The sequence below is a fragment of the Caretta caretta genome, chromosome 9 (genome assembly GCF_965140235.1).
Source record: "Caretta caretta isolate rCarCar2 chromosome 9, rCarCar1.hap1, whole genome shotgun sequence".
NCBI classification, from domain to species: domain Eukaryota; kingdom Metazoa; phylum Chordata; order Testudines; family Cheloniidae; genus Caretta; species Caretta caretta.
The window spans coordinates 49817521-49829718 of NC_134214.1; the positions used below are offsets into that span (position 1 = coordinate 49817521).

Below are 12198 nucleotides of genomic sequence, written 5' to 3' on the forward strand. Positions count from 1 at the left end.
GAGGGCTGCTAGTCTAGACTTGTCTGGAGCCTGGAAACATGTCTCAGCAGGAGGTAGAGTTGAGCCCTGCATCCACACACATTTCCCCGTTCCTTCACATGCTGGGGGGTCTCACTGGCTCCAGGCTAAGCCCCAGGCAGCAGGAGACGAATGGACCTGCTGCCAATGGAGCAGTACTTGGAGTCTGGCTGCAGGGTGCAGAGGGCCGCCTGGAGGCTGAGCTGCCAGAGGAACCACCACAGCTATGGTGGAGCAGGGAAGGGCAGCGAGCTGAACAGATGAAAGAGCCGTCCCAGAACAGTGAAGGGACCTAGGACTGCAAGGGAGTAATCAAAAGGGACAAAGACAGCTGTGCAGGATCCCCAGGGTCCCAGCTCCCTGGCCCTATCAGCTGCTCCCAGGGTGAAAGATGGGGATGATCCCCTCTGTCCTGTATGGTGAGTGAGCACACAAGGTGTGATTCTACACATTAGGGCCACAAGGGCTAGGGACTTTAGAGGGTTAATACTGTGCCAGTAGACACACTACCGGGCCTCATAAACTTGGAAAGTGACCAAACACTCATCCAGGGTATGTCTACACTACGAAATTAGGTCGAATTTATAGAAGTCGGTTTTTCAGAAATCGGTTTTATATATTCGAGTGTGTGTGTCCCCACAGAAAATGCTCTAAGTGCATTAAGTGCATTAACTCGGCGGAGCGCTTCCACAGTACCGAGGCAAGCGTCGACTTCCGGAGCGTTGCACTGTGGGTAGCTATCCCACAGTTCCCGCAATCTCCGCTGCCCATTGGAATTCTGGGTTGAGATCCCAATGCCTGATGGGGCTAAAACATTGTCGCGGGTGGTTCTGGGTACATATCGTCAGCCCCCCGTTCCCTCCCTCCCCCCGTGAAAGCAAGGGCAGACAATCATTTCGCGCCTTTTTTCCTGAGTTACCTGTGTAGACGCCATACCACGGCAAGCATGGAGCCCGCTCAGGTAACCGTCACCCTATGTCTCCTGGGTGCTGGCAGACGCGGTACGGCATTGCTACACAGTAGCAGCAACCCCTTGCCTTGTGGCAGCAGACGGTACAGTACGACTGGTAGCCGTCATCGTCATGTCTGAGGTGCTCCTGGTCGCCTCTGTGAGGTCGATCAGGAGCGCCTGGGCAGACATGGGCGCAGGGACTAAATTTGGAGTGACTTGACCAGGTCATTCTCTTTAGTCCTGCAGTCAGTCCTATTGAACCGTCTTATGGTGAGCGGGCAGACGATACGGACTGCTAGCAGTCGTACTGTACCATCTTCTGCCGAGCAGCCATGAGATGTGGATGGCATGCAGTCCTTCTGCACCGTCTGCTGCCAGCCAAAGATGTAAAAGATAGATGGAGTGTATCAAAACAAGAAATAGACCAGATTTGTTTTGTACTCATTTGCTTCCCCCCCTCCCCTGTCTAGGGGACTCATTCTTCTAGATCACACTGCAGTCACTTACAGAGAAGGTGCAGCAAGGTAAATCTAGCCATGTATCAATCAGAGGCCAGGCTAACCTTCTTGTTCCAATAAGGACAATAACTTAGGTGCACCATTTCTTATTGGAACCCTCCGTGAAGTCCTGCCTGAAATACTCCTTGATGTAAAGCCACCCCCTTTGTTGATTTTAGCTCCCTGAAGCCAACCCTGTAAGCGCCCCTCCCAGCGTCAGAGCAATGGCAAACAATCGGGCATCTGAGAGTGCTGTCCAGAGCAGTCACAATGGAGCACTCTGATGGGGCTAAAACATTGTCGCGGGTGGTTCTGGGTACGTGTCGTCAGGCCCCCGTTCCCTCCCTCCCTCCGTGAAAGCAAGGGCAGACAATCATTTCGCGCCTTTTTTCCTGAGTTACCTGTGCAGACGCCATACCACGGCAAGCATGGAGCCAGCTCAGGTAACCGTCACCCTATGTCTCCTGGGTGCTGGCAGACGCGGTACGGCTTTGCTGCACAGTAGCAGCAACCCATTGCCTTCTGGCAGCAGACGGTGCAATACGACTGGTAGTCGTCCTCGTCGTGTCCGAGGTGCTCCTGGCCACGTCGGCTGGGAGCGCCTGGGCAGACATGGGCGCAGGGACTAAATTTGGAGTGACTTGACCAGGTCATTCTCTTTAGTCCTGCAGTCAGTCCTATTGAACCGTCTTATGGTGAGCGGGCAGGCAATACGGACTGCTAGCAGTCGTACTGTACCATCTTCTGCCAGGCAGGCAAGAGATGAGGATTGCTAGCAGTCGTATTGTACCATCTTATGCCAGGCAGGCAAGAGATGAAGATGGCTAGCAGTCGTACTGTACCATCTTCTGCCAAGCAGCCATGAGATATGGATGGCATGCAGTCCTTCTGCACCGTCTGCTGCCAGCCAAAGATGTAAAAGATAGATGGAGTGGGTCAGAACAAGAAATAGACCAGATTTGTTTTGTACTCATTTGCCTCCTCCCCTATCTAGATCACACTGCAGTCACTCACAGAGAAGGTGCAGCGAGGTAAATCTAGCCATGTATCAATCAGAGGCCAGGCTAACCTCCTTGTTCCAATAACAACGATAACTTAGGTGCACCATTTCTTATTGGAACCCTCCGTGCAGTCCTGCCTGAAATACTCCTTGATGTACAGGCACACCCTTTGTTGATCTTAGCTCCCTGAAGCCAACCCTGTAAGCCATGTCGTCAGTCGCCCCTCCCTCCGTCAGAGCAACGGCAGACAATCGTTCCACGCCTTTTTTCTGTGCGGACGCCATACCAAGGCAAGCATGGAGGCCGCTCAGCTCACTTTGGCAATTAGGAGCACATTAACCACCACACGCATTATCCAGCAGTATATGCAGCACCAGAACATGGCAACGCGATACCGGGCGAGGAGGCGACGTCAGCGCGGTCCCGTGAGTGATCAGGACATGGACACAGATTTCTCTGAAAGCATGGGCCCTGACAATGCATGCATCATGGTGCTAATGGGGCAGGTTCATGCTGTGGAACGCCGATTCTGGGCTCGGGAAACAAGCACAGACTGGTGGGACCGCATAGTGTTGCAGGTCTGGGACGATTCCCAGTGGCTGCGAAACTTTCGCATGCGTAGGGGCACTTTCATGGAACTTTGTGACTTGCTTTCCCCTGCCCTGAAGCGCATGAATACCAAGATGAGAGCAGCCCTCACAGTTGAGAAGCAAGTGGCGATAGCCCTGTGGAAGCTTGCAACGCCAGACAGCTACCGGTCAGTTGGGAATCAATTTGGAGTGGGCAAATCTACTGTGGGGGCTGCTGTGATGCAAGTAGCCCACGCAATCAAAGATCTGCTGATATCAAGGGTAGTGACCCTGGGAAATGTGCAGGTCATAGTGGATGGCTTTGCTGCAATGGGATTCCCTAACTGTGGTGGGGCTATAGACGGAACCCATATCCCTATCTTGGCACCGGAGCACCAAGCCGCCGAGTACATAAACCGCAAGGGGTACTTTTCGATAGTGCTGCAAGCTCTGGTGGATCACAAGGGACGTTTCACCAACATCAACGTGGGATGGCCGGGAAAGGTGCATGATGCTCGCATCTTCAGGAACTCTGGTCTGTTTCAAAAGCTGCAGGAAGGGACTTTATTCCCAGACCAGAAAATAACTGTTGGGGATGTTGAAATGCCTATATGTATCCTTGGGGACCCAGCCTACCCCTTAATGCCATGGCTCATGAAGCCGTACACAGGCAGCCTGGACAGTAGTCAGGAGCTGTTCAACTACAGGCTGAGCAAGTGCAGAATGGTGGTAGAATGTGCATTTGGACGTTTAAAGGCGCGCTGGCGCAGTTTACTGACTCGCTTAGACCTCAGCGAAACCAATATTCCCACTGTTATTACTGCTTGCTGTGTGCTCCACAATATCTGTGAGAGTAAGGGGGAGACGTTTATGGCGGGGTGGGAGGTTGAGGCAAATCGCCTAGCTGCTGGTTACACGCAGCCAGACACCAGGGCGGTTAGAAGAGCACAGGAGGGCGCGGTACGCATCAGAGAAGCTTTGAAAACCAGTTTCATGACTGGCCAGGCTACGGTGTGAAAGTTCTGTTTTGTTTCTCCTTGATGAAACCCCCCGCCCCTTGGTTCACTCTACTTCCCTGTAAGCTAACCACCCTCCCCTCCTCCCTTTAATCATTGCTTGCAGAGGCAATAAAGTCATTGCTGCTTCACATTCATGCATTCTTTATTCATTCATCACACAAATAGGGGGATGACTACCAAGGTATCCCAGGAGGGGTGGTGGAGGAGGGAAGGAAAATGCCACACAGCACTTTAAAAGTTTTCAACTTTAAAATTTATTGAATGACAGCCTTCTTTTTTTTGGGCAATCCTCTGTGGTGGAGTGGCTGGTTGGCCGGAGGCCCCCCCACCGCGTTCTTGGGCGTCTGGGTGTGGAGACTATGGAACTTGGGGAGGAGGGCGGTTGGTTACAGAGGGGCAGCAGTGGCAGTCTGTGCTCCAGCTGCCTTTGCTGCAGCTCAACCATACACTGGAGCATACTGGTTTGGTCCTGCAGCAGCCTCCGCATTGAATCCTGCCTCCTCTCATCACGCTGCCGCCACATTTGAGCTTCAGCCCTGTCTTCAGCCCGCCACTTACTCTCTTCAGCCCTCCACCTCTCCTCCCGGTCATTTTGTGCTTTCCTGCACTCTGACATTATTTGCCTCCACGCATTCGTCTGTGCTCTGTCAATGTGGGAGGACAGCATGAGCTCAGAGAACATTTCTTCGCGAGTGCGTTTTTTTTTCTTTCTAAGCTTCACTAGCCTCTGGGAAGGAGAAGATCCTGTGATCATTGAAACACATGCAGCTGGTGGAGAAAAAAAAAGGGACAGCGGTATTTAAAAAGACACATTTTATAAAACAGTTGCTACACTCTTTCAGGGTAAACCTTGCTGTTAACATTACATACATAGCACATGTGCTTTCGTTACAAGGTCGCATTTTGCCTCCTCCCACCGCGTGACTACCTCCTCAACCTTCTCCCCTCCCTGTGGCTAACAGCGGGGAACATTTCTGTTTAGCCACAGGCAAACAGCCCAGCAGGAATGGGCTCCTCTGAGTGTCCCCTGAAGAAAAGCACTCTATTTCAACCAGGTGACCATGAATTATATCTCACTCTCCTGAGGATAACACAGAGAGATAAAGAATGGATTTTGGTTGAATGCCAGCAAATATACACTGCAATGCTTTGTTCTACAGTGATTCCCGAGTACATGTTACTGGCCTGGAGTGGTAAAGTGTCCTACCATGAAGGACGAAATAAGGCTGCCCTCCCCAGAAACCTTTTGCAAAGGCTTTAGGACTACATCTAGGAGAACCGCAAATGCCAGGGCAAAGTAATCCTTTCACATGCTTGCTTTTAAACCATGTATAGCATTTTAAAAGGTACACTCACCAGAGGTCCCTTCTCCGCCTGCTGGGTCCAGGAGGCAGCCTTGGGTGGGTTCGGGGGGTACTGGCTCCAGGTCTAGGGTGAGAAACAGTTCCTGGCTGTCGGGAAAACCGGTTTCTCCACTTGCTTGCTGTGAGCTATCTACAACCTCCTCATCATCATCATCTTCTTCGTCCCCAAAACCTACTTCCGTATTGCCTCCATCTCCATTGAAGGAGTCAAACAACACGGCTGGGGTAGTGGTGGCTGAACCCCCTAAAATGGCATGCAGCTCATCATAGAAGCGGCATGTTTGGGGCTCTGACCCAGAGCGGCTGTTCGCCTCTCTGGTTTTCTGGTAGGCTTGCCTCAGCTCCTTCAGTTTCACGCGGCACTGCTTCGGGTCCCTGTTATGGCCTCTGTCCTTCATGCCCTGGGAGATTTTCACAAAGGTTTTGGCATTTCGAAAACTGGAACGGAGTTCTGATAGCACGGATTCCTCTCCCCAAACAGCGATCAGATCCCGTACCTCCCGTTCGGTCCATGCTGGAGCTCTTTTGCGATTCTGGGACTCCATCATGGTCACCTGTGCTGATGAGCTCTGCATGGTCACCTGCAGCTTGCCACGCTGGCCAAACAGGAAATGAGATTCAAAAGTTCGCAGTTCTTTTCCTGTCTACCTGGCCAGTGCATCTGAGTTGAGAGCGCTGTCCAGAGCGGTCAGAATGGAGCACTCTGGGATAGCTCCCGGAGGCCAATACCATCGAATTGTGTCCACAGTACCCCAAATTCGAGCCGGCAACGTCGATTTAAGCGCTAATCCACTTGTCAGGGGTGGAGTAAGGAAATCGATTTTAAGAGCCCTTTAAGTCGAAATAAAGGGCTTCATTGTGTGGACGGGTGCAGGTTTACATCGATTTAACGCTGCTAAATTTGACCTAAAGTCCTAGTGTAGACCAGGGCCCAGATAGAACTACAATGGGCAGCAAAGTTTATGTCCATGGGGTTCCTGGGACTCTTAGCAGCAACTTGAGACTTGGCTCTGGGTGGGCTGCACAGCACGAAGTGAATGCAGGCATGCCCTGGCTTTGATTTGTGGGGAACTGGTGTGACAGGATGGGAGGGCTTAGTGAGAAACAGGACTATTCTGCTGATCTTATGCAGCTTCTGCTGGAAGCAGACCAGGTAGGGTTCATTACACAACCCGCTTGACTGTATGTGAGGGAGCAGGGGCAGAATACAGGAGTGCTGTGGGAACCACTTTCAGTCACTGATATCATAGTTCCCGAGAGAACTGCATGACTTCTTCATGACCTCCTTGAGGGCAGGCACCATGCTTAGGTCTCTAGCTATCGTCTTTCTTGGGGCGAGGTTCTGTGACTTTCTCCCAGTAGAGCAGGGAGTTAGGCTGCAATTCACTATGATCATTTTAGTAACCCTGGTTTAAGTTCAGCACCTGCCATCCTGTTCTTTTGGGAGCAATAACAGGGTTAACCAGTGACCAGCCAGCCTTCGTAGGCTTCACAAGTATTATTTATTCAGAACAAAGACATTACAGAGAAAACATATTTTAAGATTACTAAACAGCTCATATGTAAGTCTTAGCTTACCAGGCAGTCACCCGGTGTTGATGGCCCTAGTGCCTGCAATAGCCACTTAGAGCTGGGATCTCACAGTACGCACTCACTGAGCGACAGTGAATGTTGCGGTTTTAATCGCACAGTTCAGATCTAACTCAGGGGCCATGTGAAATGACTTTGAGAAGCCTAATGCCAGGTGGACATTTACTTCCATATGATGTGCTTTGTAGTCTTCTGTGGGGGAGCTGGAATCTGAAGGGCACTTCCATACTTGCAGGGTAGGTGACGTTTAAGAGCCTCGATAGATTGAACAGAGATAACAGGGAATTTTGCAGGTCAGGACTGAGTGCGTTACAGAGCTGTGTGTGGAAACTTGCATGATGCCTGCTTGCACTATACCTGAGTCTAGGCGGTACTACTAGTCATTGGTGAGGGCAGCCCAAATGCTGGAATAGCAACAGGGAGCTGCAGGCCAGGACTGGGATGGATGGGCTGTAGGGTGGCTCCGTACTGCAGGGGTGTGACAGATCAGGACAGAGGTTCTTTGGTGGACAGGTGATGACACGCATAAATGATAGCCTGAATATGGGAATGACCCAGTAATAGAAGAATGAACTCCTCTGCTGCAGAGTTGCCTTTGCCATGAATCATGAGGCCTGTGTAACCATGAATATAAAATGCCATCCCATAGGCTGAATGGAGAGAAGAAGTAAAGAAGCACTTTGAGAAAATTAAGAGTGAAGGAACTTGCATACACCGGCTAGATGAAGAGCTGATTCGTCGCCGAAGAGAAGAGCTCAGGTCTGTTGAGGATCTCACCCCGCTCCTCTGCTACTCCACCCCCTTGGGGCTATTGACCACAGTGAGATGTAATGACCCCCCTGCCTCTCTGAGTTAATCAGATCCCTTTGTTTCTGAACATTAACCTCTAACTTGTCTCCTGATTTGCAAATGCACACTCCCTTCTGAAGTGTTCTGCAGAAATGCACTTCAAGAGCAACCCCACGAGGAAAACAGATGTGTTTTTAACCACATTAGCTAAAGTGGTAGTTTTCACATGTGTTGGCCTGTCAAGGTAAACCCTAGTGATGACTAGGCCATAGAACGTTGCTGGTTTACCCCTCCCCCATTCTCAAATAAGAAGTGTTTGTTCTGCCCTTCTTGGGTCAGGATCCCCGGGTTGTCCAGTTGAGCCTTGGTTTTCCTTTCTTGTTAACAGGCATGCATTAGACATCCGTGAACATTATGAGAGGAAGCTAGAGCGAGCCAATAACTTGTACATGGAGCTTAGCGCCATCATGCTGCAGCTGGAGGTCCGCGAGAAGGAGCTCATTAAGTATGTATATCTGGGAAGAGGGGAGCATACATACACACATGCTCATATACAGGAGGTGGTTCTGAACTGGGAATAAATAGGTGTCCTTTCTAAACTACACCACATGCCTTCAGATTGAGCCTCTAGCAGCAAGCTTCCAGACCTGGATAAAGGACCAGGCGGCTGAGTCTCTGCTCGATCTCTCTAAGTCATTGTCCAGATTGAAGGGTATTCTTTTTAAGGATGGTGAATGACAGACTCCTTATTGTAAACATCCTCCTCTTTATCCTGCAGCTGATGACTGAGAGAGAAGAGAGCTTTCATACTTTGCTACCAGCTGTGTTAAATGGCCCCTGCCATCAGCCTCTCTGTAAAGAGAGGAGACAGCGTTCCCTAAACTATGTACCAAGGCCACAGATAAGACACCTGCTCCCTGCAAAGAGAGTAGAAAATAACTAGGCTCTTTCTAAGTGCAAAACATACCACATACCTTGTCAGTCCATGAAACAAGCACACAGTGTGCATCACCACTTAGGTCACAGCTGCTTTTCCATCCAGCCAGAGGTTGATTACAATTTTGTGGAGTCCTGGGCCAGAGCAATTCCCCCCCCTCCTTCACCCAAGCGCTCCTTCTGAGAAGCAGGATCAGGGTGCAGGAGCTTGCCCCGCTTCGTCAGCCTGCCCTGCTTTCCTGCTGAGGAGTGGGGTCGGGGCGTAGGGGGTTGCCCTGCTTCCTCCACCTGGCGCTCCTGCTGGAGAGTAGGATTGGGGTGCAGAGGCTTGTCCTGCTCCGCCTGTCCAGCGCTCCTGCTGGGGAGTGGGGTTGGGGTGCTGGGGCTTGTCCTGCTCTGCCACCAGAGGGGCGAGCAGAGCAGGGCAAACCCCCACGTCTCAGTCCAATTGGCCGGGGCCCCTGGGCACGGGCTCCATTGGGCCAGTGGCTAATCCGCCACTGCATCCAACAGTAACTTCCATTTTACAGAGAGGAGGCTAGGGATTTATTCTTTGTTCCGTATTCCAGACGGGAACAAGCGGTGGAAAAGAAATATCCTGGGACTTACAAGCGTCATCCAGTCAGACCGATAATCCACCCCATTGCGGTAGAGAAGCTGATGAAAAGGAAAGGGGTCACTCATAAGCCAGGGAGCCAGACCAAACGGTAAGAAACCTCTGCACAAAACAAAATCCTAGCCAGGGAAGCAAGTCCTACACAAGAGTGACAAGTGTGGTTTGTCTTGCAAATGTGACTGGATGAAAATGGCTGCTTCTTGCACAACAGATCTGCTTCCTCTGCATGTTCTGTAATGTGCCTGCTTTCTTCAGTGCCAAGCAGGGTTCTGTCCTTTGAGTCCTGCTAGCAAAGCAGAACCAGCGCAGCTAGGATTAAGTAAACTGGACTCTAGTCTGACTGCAACACCATCAACACAGTTGTTAATTAAGTTCATGTTGTAGGGACAAATTCTGCCCTCAGTTACACGTGGGCAACCCTGGTGAAACATTGGGTCCACAGAATATTTTTATTGGTGGTGATACAGGAGCCAGAAAGAACCCAGCTTGACACTCAGAACCCCATGGAATTTGCAGGGCTGGCAGGGAGAAACTAATGTCTCCTAGTCTGAGCAAATTTAGTGCCCGCTCATCAGTGGCCCTGATGCTAATGCAGTAGGGAACGTGGAGAGTGGCCAGAAACAGGATCCAAGTCATCTGGAAGGATGGCCTTGTTGCTGAGGCACCTAGCTCAGCCCCACAGTCCCTGTGTAACCTCAGGCAAGTTTCATGCAGACAGATTTTCAGCCATTTTCCCTAGGTTGTTGGGATTCTACTCACTGATTAACAATCAATGAATAATGATTATTCCTGTGTAGCTGAAATGAACTGGCCACTGTTATTGTTTGTCTTGTGCCACCTGGAGACCTCTTTGTATTGGGCCCTGCTCAGATACGTAAAAGATACAGTCCCTGCCCCGAGGCTTACAAGCTAAATAGAAAAGACAAAGTGTGTGGGAAGGGGATAAAACATACAAGCAGATGTGTTAGTGTCAGAATTTTTGGTGGGAAGTTAGTGGGTTTTTTAATTTAGGAGGGGATTAACTAAATGGAAAGACAGGCTGTAGAGGGGACAAAGAGGGATGGGGAGGAGAGAAAGGTAGGAGGGGAATGTCACCATTTCTGGGTAACTGCTCCTGTGCTCCCTTAAGGGCACCTGCTTAAGGTTTCCAGCTCCTAGCTGTCACCTCTCTTGGGTGTAGACCTGAGTGTCTCTTCCTCCTGACTGAGCATTTTACGGCAGCACAGCTCCTGGCCTTACACAGTGATATTGCCAGCAAGCCAGTCTGCCTGAAGTCCAGTGCCTGTGCATTGCTTTCTCTCCAAGAGCCAGTGTATTGCCAGCAATTACAAATTACCGCACAACTCTTCCTAAGCAAGCACATTTATTCTTAAGGGAAAGGTATTACAGAGAAAACATTTAAACAATAAACGTTCCAGTAGCTAAACATACCAGGAATCCCCCAACAATCATAGTAGGACAAAACATTTCCAATCCTTCCACAAGGATTGGGGACCTTGGACATAAGGTCCTGCTGGATCAGAAAGAGGGTCTTGAGTCAGTTTAAACACAATTTTTTTTATGCCCAAAGCCCTTTTTTGGTCTGTAGAACTCTGGAAAACGCAGCTTGAACCAGTATATGGAAGCCTCCCAATGGGTGGTACCTCTCTGCAGATGTTTACAGTCGTGAGTGATTCCTCTTAATCACCCCACGCTGTTTCAAGTTCCTGGAGGTGCTGTGGTAACGCTCCTGCATCAATAGAACACAATCATACGAACCATCGCTGGCCCACAGTGATACGTAAACTTAACACAGTATGTTCTGCCAAAGATACAGCCCATGGTTGCAATATCGGTCACAGGGACCAGGGAGGGTCATAGGAGAGAAGCAGATGTGAAGGACCATGAGTGGGGATAGAGGGAAGGGAGTTGGACCCAACAGCCAATCAACAGAAGGGAAAGAATGTCCATAGACATTAGTAAGCAGAGTCTGGTGCAGCTGCTTGTGCTTACTCCTGCTGACTGAGTCACTGGTCCCAGACTGATGCCATGGGTTAGTTCTGCCTTCAAAGTTAAATCCAGTTTTCACCTGTCTCCCAGGCCAGACCTGCTGAAGTCAGAGGGCATATCCAGTACAGAGGTGGCACCCAATGGCTCACCAGTCTCAGGAAGTCCCAAAATGTCAACACTCAGTAACAAAGGCCGATACCGCTGCAAACCACGTCACCGACGAGGGAACAGCAAAGGCAGCTATAATGAATTTGCAGGGATCTTGAAAAACCAACCAGCACAGGACAACTCACCCCAACCACCTCATCATCATCCTCATTCTCATCATTCCAGCCTACAGCAGCACCAGCAGCATAGCCACCCCCATTACCATGGCCATCACCCCAGGCTAAACATCATGGGGCAAGACATCGCGAACTGTGCGAACAACCTGAGGTACTTTGGCCCTGCAGCAGCCCTGCGGAGCCCCCTCAGTAACCATGCCCAAAGGCGCGTGTCCGGCTCCAGCCCCGATCTCATCTCTACTGCTATGGAAGCAGATTGTCGGAGGAATTTGGAGAATGAGGAACATAAGGTTGATCATTGGCAGTGTTGTAAAGCAGACCCACACAACCCCTGCTCTCAGTGCAGGCAGGCAAACAGTGGTCAGAAACAGATGCCATCCATTGAACCAGGGATGAACCACCCTGAATCGACAACGTGTGGTCCCTTGTCTGAAAAGGCCCAGCTTCCTGAAAAGATGGAGGAGGAAGACTTCAACAGCTGCAAGTCAGTGTCATTGCTAGGCACCCCTCAACACCAGGCTACCCCAGTGCTACCTTGCAAACCCAGACCTATTCAAAAGGTAAAGACAGGAAA

At 50.5% G+C, this 12198-nt stretch overlaps 2 protein-coding genes across 9 annotated transcripts in view; one reads left to right on the top strand and one right to left on the bottom strand.

Moving 5' to 3' along the window:
- The window catches only part of MAP3K13 (mitogen-activated protein kinase kinase kinase 13), a 147281-nt gene that overhangs the window by 110119 nt on the left and 24964 nt on the right, over nt 1-12198 (top strand). For all 8 annotated transcript variants that reach the window (XM_048863738.2, XM_048863735.2, XM_075132281.1 and 5 more), the window contains 4 exons: nt 7660-7769; nt 8188-8304; nt 9305-9442; nt 11431-12184. In XM_048863738.2, coding sequence (XP_048719695.1) covers nt 7660-7769; nt 8188-8304; nt 9305-9442; nt 11431-12184 — 1119 coding nt within the window. The remainder of the gene's footprint in view (nt 1-7659; nt 7770-8187; nt 8305-9304; nt 9443-11430; nt 12185-12198) is intronic.
- LOC125642411 (uncharacterized) lies at nt 4287-6396 on the bottom strand. Its single transcript, XM_048863753.2, has 2 exons — nt 5413-6396; nt 4287-4824 (listed from the first exon to the last, which is right to left on the bottom strand). Exons 1-2 carry the CDS (start codon nt 5993-5995, stop codon nt 4304-4306), a joined length of 1104 nt encoding a protein of 367 aa, XP_048719710.2. The 5' UTR covers nt 5996-6396; the 3' UTR covers nt 4287-4303.

Excerpts from the sequence above, each read along its gene's own strand:
- LOC125642411 (XM_048863753.2), bottom strand. The coding sequence starts at position 5,995 with ATGCAGAGCTCATCAGCACAGGTGACCATGATGGAGTCCCAGAATCGC. Across the intron at positions 4,825-5,412 it reads AGGCGGAGAAGGGACCTCTG|CTGCATGTGTTTCAATGATC; the intron begins GTGAGTGTACCT and ends TTTCTCCACCAG.